The sequence below is a fragment of the Rana temporaria genome, chromosome 5, assembly GCF_905171775.1.
Source record: "Rana temporaria chromosome 5, aRanTem1.1, whole genome shotgun sequence".
Taxonomy (NCBI): Eukaryota; Metazoa; Chordata; class Amphibia; order Anura; family Ranidae; genus Rana; species Rana temporaria.
Window position 1 is genome coordinate 155867774 of NC_053493.1, and position 18607 is coordinate 155886380.

At 43.5% G+C, this 18607-nt stretch overlaps 1 protein-coding gene across 2 annotated transcripts in view; it reads right to left on the minus strand.

Annotated features, from left to right (window-relative positions):
- Window positions 1–5319: 5319 nt before the first annotated feature.
- Window positions 5320–18607, minus strand: part of ITPRID1 (ITPR interacting domain containing 1) — a 181095-nt gene continuing 167807 nt past the window's right edge. For both annotated transcript variants that reach the window (XM_040353275.1, XM_040353276.1), the window contains exons 13-15: window positions 17655–17766; window positions 16531–16758; window positions 5320–5614 (exon numbers count right to left, since the gene is read on the minus strand). In XM_040353275.1, coding sequence (XP_040209209.1) covers window positions 5582–5614; window positions 16531–16758; window positions 17655–17766 — 373 coding nt within the window. In that variant the 3' untranslated portion in view covers window positions 5320–5581. The remainder of the gene's footprint in view (window positions 5615–16530; window positions 16759–17654; window positions 17767–18607) is intronic.

Consider the following 18607-nt stretch of genomic DNA (forward strand, 5'->3'; position numbering starts at 1 on the left):
CATGCTTTCTGTTGATTGAAGAGCTCTGGCATAGCAGAGAGCCTGCTGGACCTCTGCACAGAGACCACTGCTTCAACACAGACAGCAAAAGTCCTTCTCTATGGCAGGGAACAAGCTTTTCTACTCTTTTTTTAAGAAAATAAACTGCTGGACTTTGCAAATCTTGTGTACCTAAAATGTATTTATCTGATTTCAATTATACGCCAAACATATAAACTAACAGTTGGGATTTTAAAGAAGTACGCAAACTTCAGTTTTGTGGATCAGGGGAGGGGACCGGTAAGGTGTTAACTACATTTATGCTGTACATCAATAAAGCATCTGTGCAGTAGTGCTTTGGGATGCTCTTTTATTCTCTTCCCAGCACATAGTATTTGGAGATGATAATCAGAAACCTCTGATATTCAAGCAAATCAAAAGGAAAAGCGTTGACTGATATTACATATGGAAGTATACCATGCAAATGAGCTCTAAAGCCTCATACACACGATCGGATTTTCTGCGGACAAAGCATAGGACTTTTGTGCGAAGGGCGTTGGCCAGGATATTGTCTTGCATACAAACGGCAAGAAATTATCAGCCAACAAACACAAAACAACGTGGTTTTTCAGCTCTTTAGCGCCTCCCTTTGAGCTCTTCTGCTAATGTTGTGTTATGGTGAGCATTGCTTCTGAGCATGTGTGTTTGTACTTTGTGTGTACACAATTCCGTCGGACAAAACTCCAATCGAATAATCCAACAACACACAAGTGTTGGCGGACAATTTTAAAGCATGCTATGCCACATTTGTCCATGGAAAATCCGTCAACAATTGTCGGATTTTCTGATAACAGCCTGTCATCACACAATTCCCGTTGGATAATCCAGTTGTGTGTATGAGGCTTAAAGCTCTGGGATACAGAGGTGAGTCAATTTCACCTCTAAAGGCCCATACACACGGTCTGACTTTTTGCCAACAAACTTCAAAAACAGCAAGTTTTCAAAATAGTCCGACCGTGTGTACGCTCCATCGGACAAACTTTTTCGGGTTTCATTGGACAAAAACTTCGGTCTGCAAACGGACAAACTTTACGTCAACAAGAGTCCGATGGTGCTTAGTCCGACCGTGTGTACAGCAAGCAATCAGACTTTTGTACAAAGTACAAACGCGCATGCTCAGAAGCAAAGACCATCCGGAAGCGCTCTGTCTGGTAAAACTAGCGTTCGTATATGAAAGAGCACATTCGTGACGCGGCAAGTTCTGAAATCAAGAAAAGCAGCGCACATTCTCTTCTTCTTTATAATGTGATAATACTAAAAGCTGCTTTGCTGGTGATACTGACAGAGTAAAAACAAATGTCTTTACTTTGGATTAGTGTATTTTGGTTATATGAATCAAACATATTTCTATATTTTTTTGTGAGTCAAATTAGCACAACCCCATTGCGAACGGACTTTCAGGAACGAACAGAATTGCCCAAAACCTCTACTAACTCTCGATTAGCAGAAGGAGCTCAAAGGGTGACGCCGGAGAATTGAACTTCCTCTTTTAAACTCTCATCAGTACGTTGAAACGTCACTACGTTCGTGTTTGTTGCCGAAAAAGTCAGGCCTCGTACACACGATCGAGTTTCTCGGCAAAAAACAGCAAGAAACTGCTGTGATTTTTTTTTTTGCTGAGGAAACCGGTCGTGTGTACATTTTTCGACGAGGAAACTGTCGAGCATCCCGTCGAGCCAAAAAGAGAGCATGTGTTCTTTTTCCTCGACGGGAATGGAAGAAACTTGCCTTGTCAAGTTCCTCAACAGCCTAACAAGGAACTTGACGAGGAAAACGATGTGTTTCACCCGTCGAGTTCCTCGGTCGTGTGTACGAGGCTTCAGAGCGTGTGTATGCTATGGGTGTGACCGGACAACTCCCTTCAGACAAAAATCCAAGGGATAGTTTGTTTGATGTCCGATCGTGTGTACGAGGCTTTACACTCACCACAATCTAAATACCTTTTTAACTTGTGCCTATGCACTTATAAATGCGAATGTAGCAGGGTACCCTGGACAGTGTAATTCCTATTAGTATGGCAGTATCAGTGGATGGCTTGGCAAGGGACAGCTTAGCCCTATCGGCGGTGAGAAGGGTAAATGGCGGTGAGTCATGAGCCCCAGAGGCTACAGCTCCTCTTTAAGCGTAAAAATTGTAAGAGTGATTCCCAATTCTGTAGCAGCATTTGTGACACTCATTTAGATAAACCTGTGAAAAAATATTCCTTGAAAAACTTCACTCTCTATGTTTATCTGATATCATAGTCATGGTGAAAACACGCTTGTAATGTGCAGCATTTGATGATGAGTGACAAAATAAAATTCATAAATACACATTATGTTAACTTAAACACATCTATAGTGTTGTCCAGCACGCTTTCAGTGTTACAGACGTGTTACATATGAAAATACAACGTAGACAATATTCAAGTTATTAAGTTATTAACATTCAATAGGAATTTTGGATACAGATTGCAGTTAAATTACCATAGAAATAGATTTTTATTAAATGAGAATGCCGTGGAAGTATTTAAAAACATTCTTTAATCTACTCAGTTTAGTGCCCATTCACATCATTGCATGTCAGTTCTATTAAGAATGCATGAAGTATTTTTAATGCAGTAAAAAAACGCAAAAGATGCATTTTCTTTTTTTTGTTTCTGATTTCCTCCCTGAAAACAGGAAGAATTGCTGATTTGAAATTGACTGAAAGCTCATTAACTCAATTGCGTATTGTGTTTTTAGTAAATGATTATTATATTGTGCATTTTTGAAGACCTGCAGAAAAAATGCAACAAAAAAGAACGTTTACATACAAAATGCATTGTAATATAAGGCCTCGTACAACTCCTTTACAGTATACGATGCTGTAGACATGACCCCTGAATTAGTTAGGATGTCAGTGGAATATTGTCCCCGCTTATTGAGGGTCATTGTAGGCATGAGCTCAATCTGCCACTGCTTGTACAACTTCTATCAACCTCTGGGGGAACCCTAGGGTTCCATGGAACCTTGGTTGAGAAAACCTGGTCTAAACAATTAGTGTGACTGATAGAAAAGGTATGTGAAATGTAATGCCTCGTACACACGATCGGAATTTCCGATGGAAAAAGTCAGACGGACTTTTTCCATCGGAAATTCCGACCGTTTGTATGCCCCATCAGAGAAATTCCATCGGAGATTACATAGAGATCATGTTCTCTTTTCCTCCGATTGAATTCCAATGTGAATTTGGTCGGACAAAGGTCCGATCGTGTGTACAGGGCATAACATTATGCAATAATGCGAGAAGTTTCACGGATTCTAATATAAATAATGTTCCCTGTGGGTTTGGGGTGCTATGAACAAGCCTCTAAAAACAGTTACAATATAATGGTGTGAACAGGCCATTAGTCCACATATGTATTGCTCCACAAATCATAACATGCATTTGAACTGCTGCAAGTATAACTACCCAAAATGTGGTAATTTTATTTTACCTAAACACATGCAAAGCATAGCATTGTAATGCCAAATCAAGCCCTGTCCCATTGCACAAGACATTTTAACATGTTTCAGGCACTGGTAGAGGTGAAAACTCACCCATGCACTAACGTTTGGTCATAGTTCAATGGGTGGACTAGACATGGAAAGGTAACACAGTAGATAGACCAGACAGATTTCAACAGCAGTGTGGTCCTCCTTGTTGGATGCTATGGCAGGCATGTGTGCGCTTTATGTGGATTTCCTTTTTAATTATTAAATGTTGTTTTCAATATATTCTGCATTGTATTGTCTCGAATTTTTCCATTGCTTTGCAAGGCACTTTATTATGCAGAATGTATACCTCTGTTAATTACAAAAAAGATAGTTTGGATACTGTAGGTTTTGGTTAGGTTCTCCAGGCTGGCTACAGACAGTAGCAAAGATCAGGATGTGCATTCTCCTTCTGCCCATCTCAAATTTGGCTTTTGGACCAGTTAAACAAGATTGCTCTAGCCCAGGGGTCTCCAAAATTTTCAAAGGGCCAGTTTATTTTTCTTTAGACCTTAGGAGGGCCGGATTGTGGCCAGCAGAAGCAGAAAATGTCCCGGGCCCGTCATCTGTGAAAATAAATATGGCCTCAGGGTTGGTGGTCAATAAGAGGAGGAGTAGTGCCCCTATTAGTAGGAGGCATAGTATCACCTTATTGGTAACGGTGGAAGGTATAGTTCCCTGTTGTTGGTGTCAGTGGGAGGAATAGTGCCCTAAGGGCCAGATAAAGGCTCGCAAAGGGCCACAGTTTGGAGACCTCTGCTCTAGCCACATTAGCATTTTAGGTAGTGAAAGATGGGAAGCGTGCACAGCCCTGGCATTAAGGGTACTATTATACTCGGGTAAGGGTTATTAACCTGTTCTATCACATTGTGAACCTTCAGCTGTCAGGCACTATCGTATTCTACACTATCATCTAGTGCAGTGGTCTCCAAACTGTGGCCCGGGGGCCAGATGTGGCCCTTTGCTTGCTTTTATCTGGCCCTTGGGGCATAATTTACCAAAGATGGGGCACAATTCTTCCCAATGACACCAACAATTGGGCCCAATGACACCAACGATGGGGCACGACTCCTACCACTGATACCAATGATGGGGCACAATTCCTCACAATGACATCAACAATTGGGCCCAATGACACCAACGATGGGGCACGACTCCTACCACTGATACCAATGATGGGGCACAATTCCTTACAATGTCATCAACAATTGGGACCAATGATAATGCACAATTCCTCCCACTTACATCAACGATGGGGCACAATTTCTCCCGCTAATGTGGGGACCTTTTCTACTCCAAATGTCAACAGTCTGGCCCCCTTAAAGTCTGAAGAAAAGTAAACTGGCCCCCTCATTAGAAAGTTTGGAGACCCCTGATCTAGTGCCTGTGGGTAATGTATATCTGCCATGTTTACAGAGCTAGTATATTGTAGATATTGTATATCAAAGAGGATGTGTTTTTTTTTTTCAATTTTCACTTTATTTTAATTATACTATGCTATTTGATGTGCACTTCAAATAAACATTTATCTATAATTATGAATACATCTATGAATTCAGGCTGAACAAAGAACCCCAATACAATATGGTGATAAACTTAAGTAGAGCTTATTTTACAAGAAATCTACTGTCTTTATAAAAGAAATGTGTTAATATGATTAGTTTATGTAATTAATCACAATAAAGTGTGTTAGTCTTTTTTTTCTTAAACTTGTCTCTCTATGTATAGTTTTTAATAGAGAAGTGTGAATTATACATTTAAAAAAATAACCATATAACAGAAAATGTTGCTTCCTACTTAGAATTAATGAAGACGTTTTATTGTTCCTTTTTCTCAGTGCAAATATATGAATCTGCGCAGAATGACTGAAAATGACAGACTCTAAATGGATTCTTGCTTATTCCCAGCAGTTGGTTTGTACGGATAGTTCCCACACCGTCTGGTATCAGCATATACATTTTATCACAAGGGCAAACTTCTGATGCATGTACTGACATCTGCAATAAAGACGTTAAAGGCCTCTTCAGTTTGTGGCTTTTCTTTTCATTTCAGTTGTTGAAACTTCTGAAGGTTTTCTTGATCTACAAAAAAGTATTATTTAAAATGAATGTGTTGTTGCATGAAGAGAATAGCATTGCCTTTTGCTATAGTACTTTATTCCACCTAAAATGAGATCGGTGTGACATTTTTTAAGTACAATCAGTTTTATATGTCAGTATCTGTAGTTTTATACACAATGAAATACAATGGGCCTAGCAAGAGTAAGTGTCCCATCCCTTTTTTCCATTTGTCATGAATCTGTACCTTTTCAGCCTGCTCTCCATGCAACAGCCACGAGCAGCAGCAGAAAGGATGCGGATGACGTCACAGGAAAAACTCCTCCCTCGTACGCACGTTACGTCCGGATTGGACTTAGTCAGCGATGGGTTGAGCTCCACCGCACTTCTTATACTGGTGGAGGATATCATAAAATTTGCCGAAGATTTTTGCCATCTCACTGGGTGTAATCCTCATTCTTCAGTCAAGGACTTTTATTTGCGCTGCACTTTTATTATTATTTATCAAGAAAATAATCAGGCCTTCAGGAAAAAAAATTAAGACCCACCTCTTCTGAAGGATCAGGACGACACTGGATGCAAAGCGCCTTGTGGCAATTTAGTTCGCATTTGTAATGCTATATAAGTTACTCACTCATTCACTATTGACCCCCAAACTTGGCAGCAAGTGATAGATTTTAGCTGAAAATGAGTTGGCAAATGACACACCCTTGGTACAACCTTCAGCTAACCTACTTTTCACAGCAATTTTTTTCTTTACAAGAGTATTTAAAAATAGTCAATAAAATCATTTGATGATTGGATGAAAAAATGATTGTAATAAAAAAACAAAATTAGGCAGTTAATCAGCACATTTTCATACAAGTTTCTATGGCAGATATAATCAACAACAAGCCATAAAGCAGGAGTGCTCAACCTTTTATAGAGCGAGGGCCACTTTAGCGACTTGGTAACCGATCGCGGGCCACAATGAGTGGGTGGATGACAAGTCCGTGTTCTCTCTGCATATGCAGAGTGGACACGGACACAGCCTGCTCTACTCTATGGGCCCTCATATCCACCCAAATGGAATAGGATGGATCCCTTCTGTTTTTTAGGCCGATCGAATTGGAGGTAGGCTGGTGTAAAAGTACACAAGTCCGTTTACATCTGCCACTCCATAGAGGTGAATGGACGATCCGAAAAATTGACAGATGGACCTGATCGGACCGATCATGTAATCTGTTTTCACACTGATGCGCTGCAGTTTGCGGAGTGCTCCTGTGGCTTTCCTGTAGGTTAGCTGTAATTTGCCATAGACTTCTATTATAACCTGCAGGTGTGGTGCACTTTCGAAAAGTGCACCAAGCTCCTGTATTCAGTAGTTTTGATGTTCTTTCAGAAAGAACACCAAACCTGCAGATAAAAACAGAAGTCTATGGCTCTGCACCTGCGGATCAGTAACTACTACAGAAGATATACAGTGATACCTCGGTTCACGAACGCTTCTGTTCACGAACAACTCGGTTCACGAACAGAAAAGTTCATATAAATATGCTCCGGTTCACGAACTCCGCCTCGGTTCACGAACAGGAGCCGCGGCCATTTTAATGCTATTTCCAGGCTGTCACATGGTCGTGACTTCCTGTAGGAAGATCGTGGAGAGAAGAAGACACACAGAAAGAAGTGTACTGCGAGTACTGTGCATACATTTCAAGGTATTTTTAGATTTTTGGTGTGCTTTTTAGCACATACAGTACTGTACTGTACTACAGTACTGTTCTTGCTGTTCTTGCTGTATTGTACAGTTCACTGGACACCCAATATGGCTCCCAAGAAGCATAGTGGAAAGAATAAAGTGCAGAGCAGCAATGAAGGTGACAAGAACAGCAATGCAGGTGACAATGTGCAAAGTGGAAATGCAAGTGACAATGTGCAAAGGGGAAATGCAAGTGACAATGTGCAAAGGGGAAATGCAAGTGACAATGTGCAAAGGGGAAATGCAGGTGACAAGAATGTGCAGCGCAATATGGCTCCCAAGAAGCATAGTGGAAAGACGAAAGTGCAGAGCAGCAATGAAGGTGACAAGAACAGCAATGCAGGTGACAATGTGCAAAGTGGAAATGCAAGTGACAATGTGCAAAGTGGAAATGCAAGTGACAATGTGCAAAGTGGAAATGCAAGTGACAATGTGCAAAGGGGAAATGCAGGTGACAAGAATGTGCAGCGCAAGCATGGGGGCAAAAAGAAAGTGCAGAGCAGTAGTAAAGGTGACAGCAAGGTTGTGAAGAAAATAACCATTGAGCTGAAGAAGGACATTATAGAAAAGCATGACCGTGGTATTCGTGTGACTGATCTGGCCTCGGAGTACAAGATGGCAAAGTCAACAATCTCGACTATTCTGAAAAACAAAGCCGCCATCAAAGGAGCTGATGTTGCAAAAGGAGTAACAATGTTAACCAAGCAGAGGACGCAAGTGCTGGAAGAGGTGGAAAAACTTTTGCTTGTGTGGTTGAATGAGAAACAGCTGGCAGGTGATAGCGTTAGTGAAGCTATGATCTGTGAGAAAGCCAGGAAATTGCACAGTGATTTACTGCAAAGAAGCCCCTCTACAACTGCAGCAAGTGACGAATTTAAAGCCAGTAGGGGGTGGTTTGAAAAATTCCGCAGGAGAAGTGGCATCCACAGTGTGATTAGACATGGTGAGGCTTCCAGTTCTGACAAGGCCGCAGCAGAAGCCTACAAGTTAGACTTTGCGGAATTCATGAAGACAGAAGGATACGTCCCTCAACAAGTGTTCAACTGTGATGAAACAGGGCTCTTCTGGAAAAAAATGCCGAACAGAACCTATATCACGCAGGAGGAAAAGGCACTACCAGGGCACAAGCCCATGAAGGACAGATTGACCCTTTTGCTGTGTGCCAACGCAAGCGCCGATCTGAAAATTAAACCACTACTGGTGTACCATTCTCAGACCCCTCGTGCATTTAGGGAACAAAATGTGAACAAGGCCAGACTGCCCGTCATGTGGAGAGCCAATGCCAAAGCTTGGGTCACAAGGCAATTGTTTATGGAATGGCTGCACGAGGTGTTTGCACCGACCGTCAGAAAATATCTTTCTGATAACCAGCTGCCTGAAAGGTGCCTTCTTCTGATGGACAATGCCCCGGCACACCCTCCAGCCTTGGTGGATGATATGGATGCTGAGTATGACTTCATCAAGGTAAAGTTCCTCCCCCCAACACAACACCACTTCTGCAGCCTATGGACCAGCAAGTCATCTGCAACTTCAAGAAGCTGTACACAAAGGCGCTCTTCACTAGGTGTTTTAATGTCACTGAAGAGACGTCCTTGACTTTGAAAGACTTCTGGAAGAAACATTTCAATGTTGCCCACTGCATTAACCTCATTGACAAAGCCTGGGAAGAGGTCACTCCCCGAACCCTAAATTCAGCCTGGAGGAAACTGTGGCCAGAATGTGTCGCTGAACGTGAACATGACATTGAAGTGCCTGATGCTGAGGTAGTGGAGGAAATTGTGTCCATGGGCAAGAGTATGGGTCTGGACGTTGATGGTGCTGATGTGGAAGAGCTTGTTGAGGAACATAGGGAGGAGCTGACCACGGAAGAACTTTCTGAACTCCACAGTGAGCAGCAGAAGGCACTTCTTGAGGAGCATTCCACTGAGGAAGAGGAAGAAAGGGAGGAGGTTAGCAGTGATGCCATAAAATCCATTATGCAAAAATGGAATGAGTGCCATGATTTTTTTGAAAAGCACCACCCCAACATAACTGTCGTGAACAGAGTGTTAAATCTCATGAATGATAATGTGGTCTCTCATTTCCGGAGGGTTATGCAGCGCAGGAAGAGACAAGTGACATTGGACAGATTTTTCAGCAAAACTGAGCCTGCAGCTAGGAGACAAAGGAGAGAGGAAACCCCTGAAGGAGATCCCCCTGATGTCCTTATGGAGGGGGACTCTCCCTCCAAACAATAACTGCCTCCCACCTGCCTCCCACCTGCCTTCCTCCATGCCAGAAGTCATCACAAGCAAGGTTAGTGTCCTCTCTTTATACATTACTATACTGTACTAATGTGTATTGTAATTTTTGTGCTTCAAAAACCCCCAAAAAAAGGTCAGCACGGATTAACCGGATTTACATTGAACCCTATGGGAAAATGTGCCTCGGTTCGCGACCAATTCGGTTCGCGACCAGAGTCAGTTCACGAATTAAGTTCGTGAACCGAGGTATCACTGTATGTCCATATATTCAATGTGATTTTAAAATATAAACTAACCTTTAAAAATCTTTCATTCAGGAATCTCCCTTGCTACAGGTATTGCCGGCTGTTGCTGTCCCAGGCGGAGTAAAATTGGTATCACTCCACCTGTGACAGGAGCCAGCCCTATACAGGAAGCATTGGCTTATGCAGCTCTGCTCCCTAGACAGCTGTACTTCCTCCAGCGATGACTCCATTTGGAACACTGATGGTCTGGGATGTGGGAATGCGGGTCGGGAACCCGTGATCTGAACTTGCCGACCCACCATACCAGAGCAGGAGGTTGTAGGCCAAATCAGAAGGCTGGCCCTCGGGCCAGCGGTTGGGCACCCCTGTAATAAGGGATGGCAGACTTTTCAGGTACCCAGGAAAAGATTTACAGAAGTATTCTAAGTATAATTTTAAGAATATCACATTACAGCAAATTAAAGCTCAGTTTCTGATAGATACAGCAATTTATTTTCCCCAGTTGTACAGCTATTCCCCTCCATTAACCATTAGACATTGATATAGTCATACAATTAAAGTGATTGTAAAGTGTTATTATTTGTTTTTATTTAAATAATAAATATGTCATACTTACCTGCTCTGTGTAATGGTTTTGCACAGAGCAGCCCCTATCCTCTTATCTTGGAGTTCCCCGCCAGCACTCTTTGCTCCTCCTCTTCTAAAAATGCCCCCAAAGAAAGCTATGGGGGCCCCACTGCCTAGGTCTATAGATTTCTTCATCACAGATTTTGATTGACTGCATCAATTTGTCCTCAGAGGAGAGAGCGGCTGCTCTCGGGGAAAAATTGGATCGAAACTGGGCTCAACTAAGTAATGGGGGCTGAGGGGGAGATCCTGTAGCACATAGAATGTATTAAAGTAAAAATAATCTGTAAAGTGGAGTTCCAACCAAAAATTGTACTTCCACTTTAAGTGATGGTGACCCCCTGACATTTGGCATGTAATTTTGTTTGGGGGGGGGGAATACCCCATTTTTTAATGGGCACCCAGCTCCCACTTCCTCCCCGGGCTACGCGTTGCCGGAAGGAAGTTCACTTCTCCCCCTTCCCTCCCTGCAATCTTCTGGGACACGTCACAGGTCCCAGAAGATTGCCCGACCATTCACCGCACGCAGTGCGCACAGCCACAGCTGGGCGCCCACAGTTAAAATGTCGCCTCAATGGAGAGAAGGGAAAGAGGAGCGGGGCTTTGTGAGCCTGCATCGCTGGGCCATGGGACAGGTGAGTGTCTGATTATTAAAAGTCAGCAGCTACACTTTTTGTAGCTGCTGACTATTAAATGGGTGGAAGTCCTCTTTAAGGCTTTATAACCACTTAAATTCCTTAGTCACGTGGTTATATATACTAAATGGTCAACTGGATCTGTAACTAATATGGTCATCTCAGAAAGAGGGATGCGCAGGATCAGCATTAGCCAAGGGTACAGGATTTCCCGGCAAAGAAGAGACTCTTGCAGGGAATAACTTCCTTGGGTAAGTTCCTACTAAGCAACAAGAAACAGGTGGACCCAGAGTGCAGGGAAGCCAGGAAGGCCTGGATAAAGGCACAGCTACATGTATCAGCACATAAAAGATGCTGCAAAAGTAGTTTAAAATATATTGTCTCCAAGTAATTAGTGAGCTAAAGGGATTATTATGAGAATCCAAAGCCAATGAGGCTAGATACCCAGGGACCCATATGATTGTTTGAACAGGCTTCCCATTTTTAGAGGTGGAAACACCTGCTGAAGGCTTGTTAGGCCCCGTACACACGTTCGAGAAACTCGACGGCCAAAACACATCGTTTTGCTCGTCGAGTTCCTTGTGAAGCCGCCGAGGATCTCGGTGAGCCAACTTTTCCCATTGACTAAGACCTCGTACACACGACCGGTTTTCTCGGCAGAATTCAGCCAGAAACTCGATGGGAGACGTATTCTGCCGAGAAAACCGGTCGTGTGTACACTTTTCGCCGAGGAAACCCACGAGGATCTCGTAGGGCCAAAAAGAGAACATGTTCTCTATTTCCTCGTTAGTCAATGGGAAAAGTTGGCTCGCCGAGATCCTCGGCGGCTTCACAAGGGACTCGACGAGCAAAACGATGTGTTTTGCCCGTCGAGTTTCTCGGACGTGTGTACGGGGCCTTACGAGGAAATAGAGAACATGTTCTCTTTTTGGCCCGACGAGATCCTCGTCGGTTTCCTCTGCGAAAAGTGTACACACGACCGGTTTTCTCGGCAGAATACGTCTACCATCGAGTTTCTGGCTGAATTCTGCCGAGAAAACCGGTCGTGTGTACGGGGCCTCAGACATTAGGAGCTTCTGTAAATATGGGCTGAGTATGAGACTTAAGCTCCATTCACACTTGTACTGTATGAGTGAAACTTTGACACAACTTTGGATGGGTGCAAATTGGATACGACTTTGACCAGTGATAATGGACAACTGTTGAATGTTATACAATGCAGGTACGACTTTCATGCAACTTCTGAGGGTTAACATTGAAGTCTATGGCCCTAAAGTTGCACGAAAGTCGAACTAAAGTAGTGCATGAACTACTTTGAAGTTTCTGCAACTTTAAGTTGAGCATAGTGAATGGTTATCATTGGAAAACATGCGGAATGACTTGTCATGCAACCTTGAATGATCTGCGAGAACACACTTCTGAGGCAAGAGATAGAGGAATGAGGCTCCTCTAACCTTTGCTTTTGTAGGTGCATACTGTGGTTCCCGGAAGTGTTTCTAATGATAGAGTTAAGAGTTGGTTTAAAGATACAACTTTTCTCGAAGAACAGAAAAATCAGTTCTTCCTTCACCATTAGGCCTCGTACACACGGGCGGATAATCCGCTGAAAACGGTCCGCCGGACCGTTTTCATCGGACATGTCCGCCCGGAGATTTCTGTCTGATGGTTGTACACACCATCAGACAGAAATCTGCGCGTAAACAATACGCGGGGCGTGGCCGCGCCGTCGCTGCAACGATGACGCGGACGGCCCTGGAAGTTCAAAGCTTCCACGCATGCGTCGAATCAGTACGACGCATGCGAGGGATGGCGGACGGTCGGACGTGTCCGGTGAGTCTGTACAGACGACCCAACACGTCCAACGGACAGGTTTCCAGCGGATAGATTTCTTAGCATGCTAAGAAATTTTTATCCGCTTTAAAACCGGTCGGCTGGACAAATGTCCGCCGAAAAATGTCCGCTAGGCCGTACACACGACCGGATTTGTCTGCTGGAACTGATCCGCGGATAAATCCCAGCAGACAGATCCGGTCGTGTGTGCGGGGCCTTAGCATCCTACACACATGGCCAGAGTGTCCTATAACTTTGTAGAAACATTAGTCCTGAGCAGGGCACAAGTAGACAAACTGGTAATAACCTGTTACAGCTGAAGCACACAGCTTCAGACATCTGCTGCAACTGTTCCATACGGCAGGGATCAATCACAGCAGTAGAAGGCTTCTCTGTAAAAATTTAAAGGAGAATGCTACCTTTTGCAAAAAATATATAAAAAATGCACCCATTTTCCAAAAGGCAAATATGTGCATTTACTTTTCTTTAGCATTTGAGCCGGCAAAGGATTGGATCGCAGGTAGAATGGTCTGGCTCCTGAAAACATTTTCTCCAGCTCAGGTCAATACTGAGGTATGGACCTTCAGCTACAGAGCTGGATAAAATATGAATGGACTACAAGTACTGCACTTGAGCTCAATTGAGAACTTCAGGTCTTCTGTAATATCCGTGAATGAATGATGCGGCTACACATGGCCCTACCTGTGTTTTCAAATTTGACATGAACCAGTGAACAGAAGATCCTTCAGATTCTGTAAGTGGGGGTAGAGTTTGAGGGTGGGTTGCATTCTGATCATGTTTTATTTTACACCCTATGTATGACGGTAACATGAAATCTGCTCAAATAGGTGCAGTTAGCTTTTAAAGCATTAAGGTCTGAAACCATTGTGGGTAGGCGCAGCGTGGTGCTGCTGCAGAAATCAGGTGCAGAGTAACAGGAATATATTGTAATTAAGGTTCGGCAATACACAACAAGCGCGATCGACAGGCAACCTGACCTGGAGCACTCACAAGATGTAACAGCTTTGTGTCAGTAGCAGAAGGTCTCAGGTGTGCCGACAGCCCTGAAAGAGCGGAATGCGGACTGGCTGGTCTCTAACAAATTGGGGAGGCTTCCAGGTAGAATGGCGTGTCCCTGCACTTTCCCTACTCCTCTGGAAACTTTCCCTAAATCTAAGCACTGTCTCAATTGGGAGACCTGTCCCTACTTTAGCCACATGTGAAATGAGTGCCAAGCCTCGGTCTTAAGTAGACTCTGCTTACCTAGGATGGCCACCAAAGTCACATGGGGTACAAGCATCCAATAGTATAGTTGTCCCCTGTGACCCAGAAAACCATAGAGGAACTAGATTCCTCTTGACTTATCTTCCTCTGTAATGCTGCTGCGGCAGACAAGGTTTGGCTCACTGTCACAGGAAGGTCAGAGACAGATTCTGTCAGAGTTTGCTTAAAAGCACCTAGGGAGAGAATGATTATGTGGCCTGGCACAAACAGCTAGAAAGTTCCCAGTTGAGGTCCCTTGGGGGAGGTCCCAGATTACAGGACTTGGTTCCATTGGAGAAATTAGCAAAATGCCCCCATAATTATTAGAGAAGTGTGGGATGAGGTTACCCATAGTAGCGGGACTGTCCTTTAGAGTGTCTTTGAGAGGACATATTGCACAGCATGGCGGTCAGCAATTTGGCAAAATGTGAGGCAAGGCCTCAATTATTAAACCCAGGCAGCGGTGCAGATGAGTATTTTAAGCAGTTGACCAAGTCACTGTGAGAAGACTATGGAATGGAAGAGGAAACCAGAGATCCACGTGATACTTCAAGAGCAGAAGCAGAAGTGGGATGTTGCTTCCTCCAGGCCAAATGGGCAGAAAGAGAATACAGATCGTGCATTCACAGCACTCTACATAGAAGATAACATTAGTACGCAATGCAGATGCCTTAAGCTTCAGAAGCAGGAAATTTAATAAATGGTACCAAATTGTAATAACTGTGAGCTCCCAGCGCTTCAGCCCAACTTTTCATGCTCGCTAGGTGACCTTTTAGTGACAGGGTCACACACGAAGGTCGCATTAGACAGCTACACTTGCTATGTCCAGAGGCCTTCTCACTATGTGAGTCTTTAGGCCTTGTACACACGATAGGTTAACCAGAGGACAACGGTCTGAAGGACCATTGTCATAGGTTACCTATGAAGCTGACTGATGGTCCGTCGTGCCTACACACCATCAGTTAAAAAACTGATCGTGTCAGAACACGGTGACGTAAAACACAACGACGTGCTGAAAAAAACAAAGTTCAATGCTTCCAAGCATGCGTCGACTTGATTCTGAGCATACATGGATTTTTAACCGATGGACGTGCCTACTAACGATCGTTTTTTTCCCATCGGTTAGGATTCCATAGGTTAATTTTAAAGCAAGTTGGCTTTTTTTAACCTAAGGTTAAATAACCTATGGGGCTCACACACGATTGGTTTAGACAGATGAAAACGGTCCATCAGACCGTTGTCCTCTGGTTAACCTATCGTGTGTACGGGACCTTAGAGACTGTGGCCCAGATTCACAAAGGAGATACGACGGCGTATCTCCAGATACGACGGCGTATCTCCAGATACGCAGTCGTATATCTGAGTTGTGCCGTCGTATCTATGCGCCTGATTCTAAGAATCAGTTACGCATAGATTTATATTAGATCCGACCGGCGTAAGTCTCTTACGCTGTCTGATCGTAACTGCATATTTACGCTGGCTGCTAGGGGCGTGTACGCTTATTTACGCCTAGAAATATGTAAATCAGCTAGATACGCGAATTCACGAACGTACACCCGGCCGAAAGCAGTACAGTTACGCCGTTTACGTTAGGCTTTTCCCGGCATAAAGTTACCCCTGCTATATGGTGGCGTACATGCGGCGTACCAATGTTAAGTATGGACGTCGTTCCCGCGTCGAATTTTGAATATTTTACGTTGTTTGCGTAAGTCATCCGTGAATAGGGCTGGACGTAATTTACATTCACGTCAAAACCAATACGTCCTTGCAGCGTATTTGGAGCAATGCACACTGGAATATGTCCACGGACGGCGCATGCGCCGTTCGTGAAAAACGTCAATCACGTCGGGTCATGGTTATTTTACATAACACACGCCCCCCTGTTCCACATTTGAATTAGGCGGGCTTACGCCGGCCTATTTACGCCACACCGCCGCAACTTGCGGAGCAAGTGCTTTAAGAATACAGCACTTGCCCGTCTAAGTTGCGGAGGCGTAACGTAAATCGGATACGTTACGCCAAACTACGAGAATCTGGCCCTGTGTCGCACCAGAGGCTGTGCAACAGTTCTTGACCAGAAAAGGGCTCTAACTAAGTGCTCTAACAGGAAACAATACGGAAATGACGTATCCAGGATAGAGGCACTCACAGGATTTGACCATAAGTATTGAAAGTGTCACCACCATTCACTTTATATTTGCCCATAAGTTGCTGTACCAACTATCAAGCTGGTTAACATTTGTTAATCATAAAATAAAATGACATTAGATTGCAAAGATTGTCTATCTATATTGAACTTTTAACATAAAGCCTACTTTCTTAAATATCTGTATTGTGTATTATTATCTTATTAACTTACATTCTGTAGAATAGTGCTGAAGTCTATTTTCTGTGACTGTATGCCTGCTTCTGAAATAGCCTGGATTTCAAGATCTTCTTCAGGAACATTCAAATCTGAAGTAGAAGGAACACTTTGGCTTTTGTAGAGATTTTTGGTGTGTCCTTCAGCACTGCTTTCTAGTTCCAAATCAGAAAAATCAAGTTCAGAATAGAGTCTTGACTGTTCTTCCAAAACCTGTTCAAGTTGCTGAAGGCAGAATAATACACATAACATTATCAATAAAACTATACTGTATAATCACACATAGAAAGTGTAAAAATTGTTTTTCACAACACCTGTTAAAGTGATTCTAAAGGTCTTATTAAAAAAAAAAAAAAACATGTTTTACTTACCTGCTTTGTGCAATGATTTTGCAAAGAGCAGCACCGATCTGAATTCTGGCTCCATCCGACCGACGTAAGTCTCCTACGCCATTGTATCTTGGGTGCATATTTACGCTGGCCGCTATGGGTGCTTCCATTGAATTGCGCGTCGAATATGTAAATGACCTAGATACGCCGATTCACGAACGTACTTGCGCCCGTCGCAGTAAGCTACGCCGTTTACGTAAGGCGTACGTCCGGTGTAAAGTTATCCCACCTAAAGCAGGGGTAAGTCATGTTAGGGTATGGACGTCGGAACAGCTGTCGTATTTTTCGTCGTTTATGTAAGTCGTACGTGAATGGGGCTGGGCGTAGGTTACGTTCACGTCGTACGCATTGAGCCGTCGTATCTTAGGGAGTATATGCGACGTGATTCTGAGCATGCGCACGCATGCGCCGTTCGTTCGGCCATTCATTTACATGGGGTCATGGTTAATTTTAATACAACATGCCCACTACCTTTCTAATTTGAATTAGGCGGGCTTACGCCGGCCCATTTACGCTACGCCGCCGTAACTTAGGGAGCAAGTGCTTTGTGAATACTGGTCTTGCCTCTCTATGTTACGTCGGCGTAGCGCATATGAGATGTGCTACGCCCGCTCAAAGATACGCCGCTGTCTGTGAATCTGGCCCTATGTGTTTGGAATCTAGAATAGATACATTTGCAAACAAAATATGCATATTTAATATGCAAAGCTATGACATTGATCGCAGACATACCACTGAAATGGCTTCTTTGACATGGCGTGCTCTTTCATCCAAATTAAATTCCAATTCTGTTGCTTCTTTTAGGACATCTCGACGTAACACATGCAGTCTTCTAATTTTTTCTCTAAATAGCAAAAGAACAAACACCAAATCAAGTACCTGGTAGACTTGGCCTCAAAAAAATGTGAAATTACAGCAGAAGGACTGTCAATGTACTACAGTTGATATACTTTGCCAGTTTAAAGCTAGCTATTGGCTAACCAAATAAAAGAGAAAGCACATGTGCCCACCAAAGCAAGCGCTGTTGGTGCCAAAGCATAATGCCACTTTAAAGCTCCATCCATCTGCAGCACCAGTGTAATCCCACTAATATAATCAATTAGCAGCCCCTTCCAAATTGTAATTGAACACTGTTGCAAGACTTTCTGAGTCTGTGCCAATCTGAGACATACTGAATGATATCTGTATAAACTTTGATAGGGCTATGTGGGTACCAAGGATGAATTACTGATAGTTCGGTTGGGACCTGGGCCCAAAAGTAACCCAACCCATTTGCCATTCTCAAAGCCCCAAACAACTGCTGTGGCCTGTGGGCATTTGTCTAAGCTCCCAACACTGTGGTAAATGTTGAGTGGCATCGTTGACAAAATATGGTCATGAACATATGCTCTGGATATGTTGTTTGTTTTGTCTTGACGTACACTTTAAGTGGGATGTCTGTGTAGGTTCCCATTTATCCAGGGTCATGGTATATCTAGTGGTAGTTTGTGGCTGAAGAAGAGGCTTAAGCCCCGTACACACGATCCGAAAATCGTACGAAAAATGCCGCTTTCGAAACGATCATACAATAATCGGATTGTTAGTACAGAGCTTTCGAGAGCCGATCAGGACAGTTCATCCGATTTTATCCTATCGGACATGCACGGAATTTTTTTTCGTATGATGCCAGATCGTACGATTTTCGT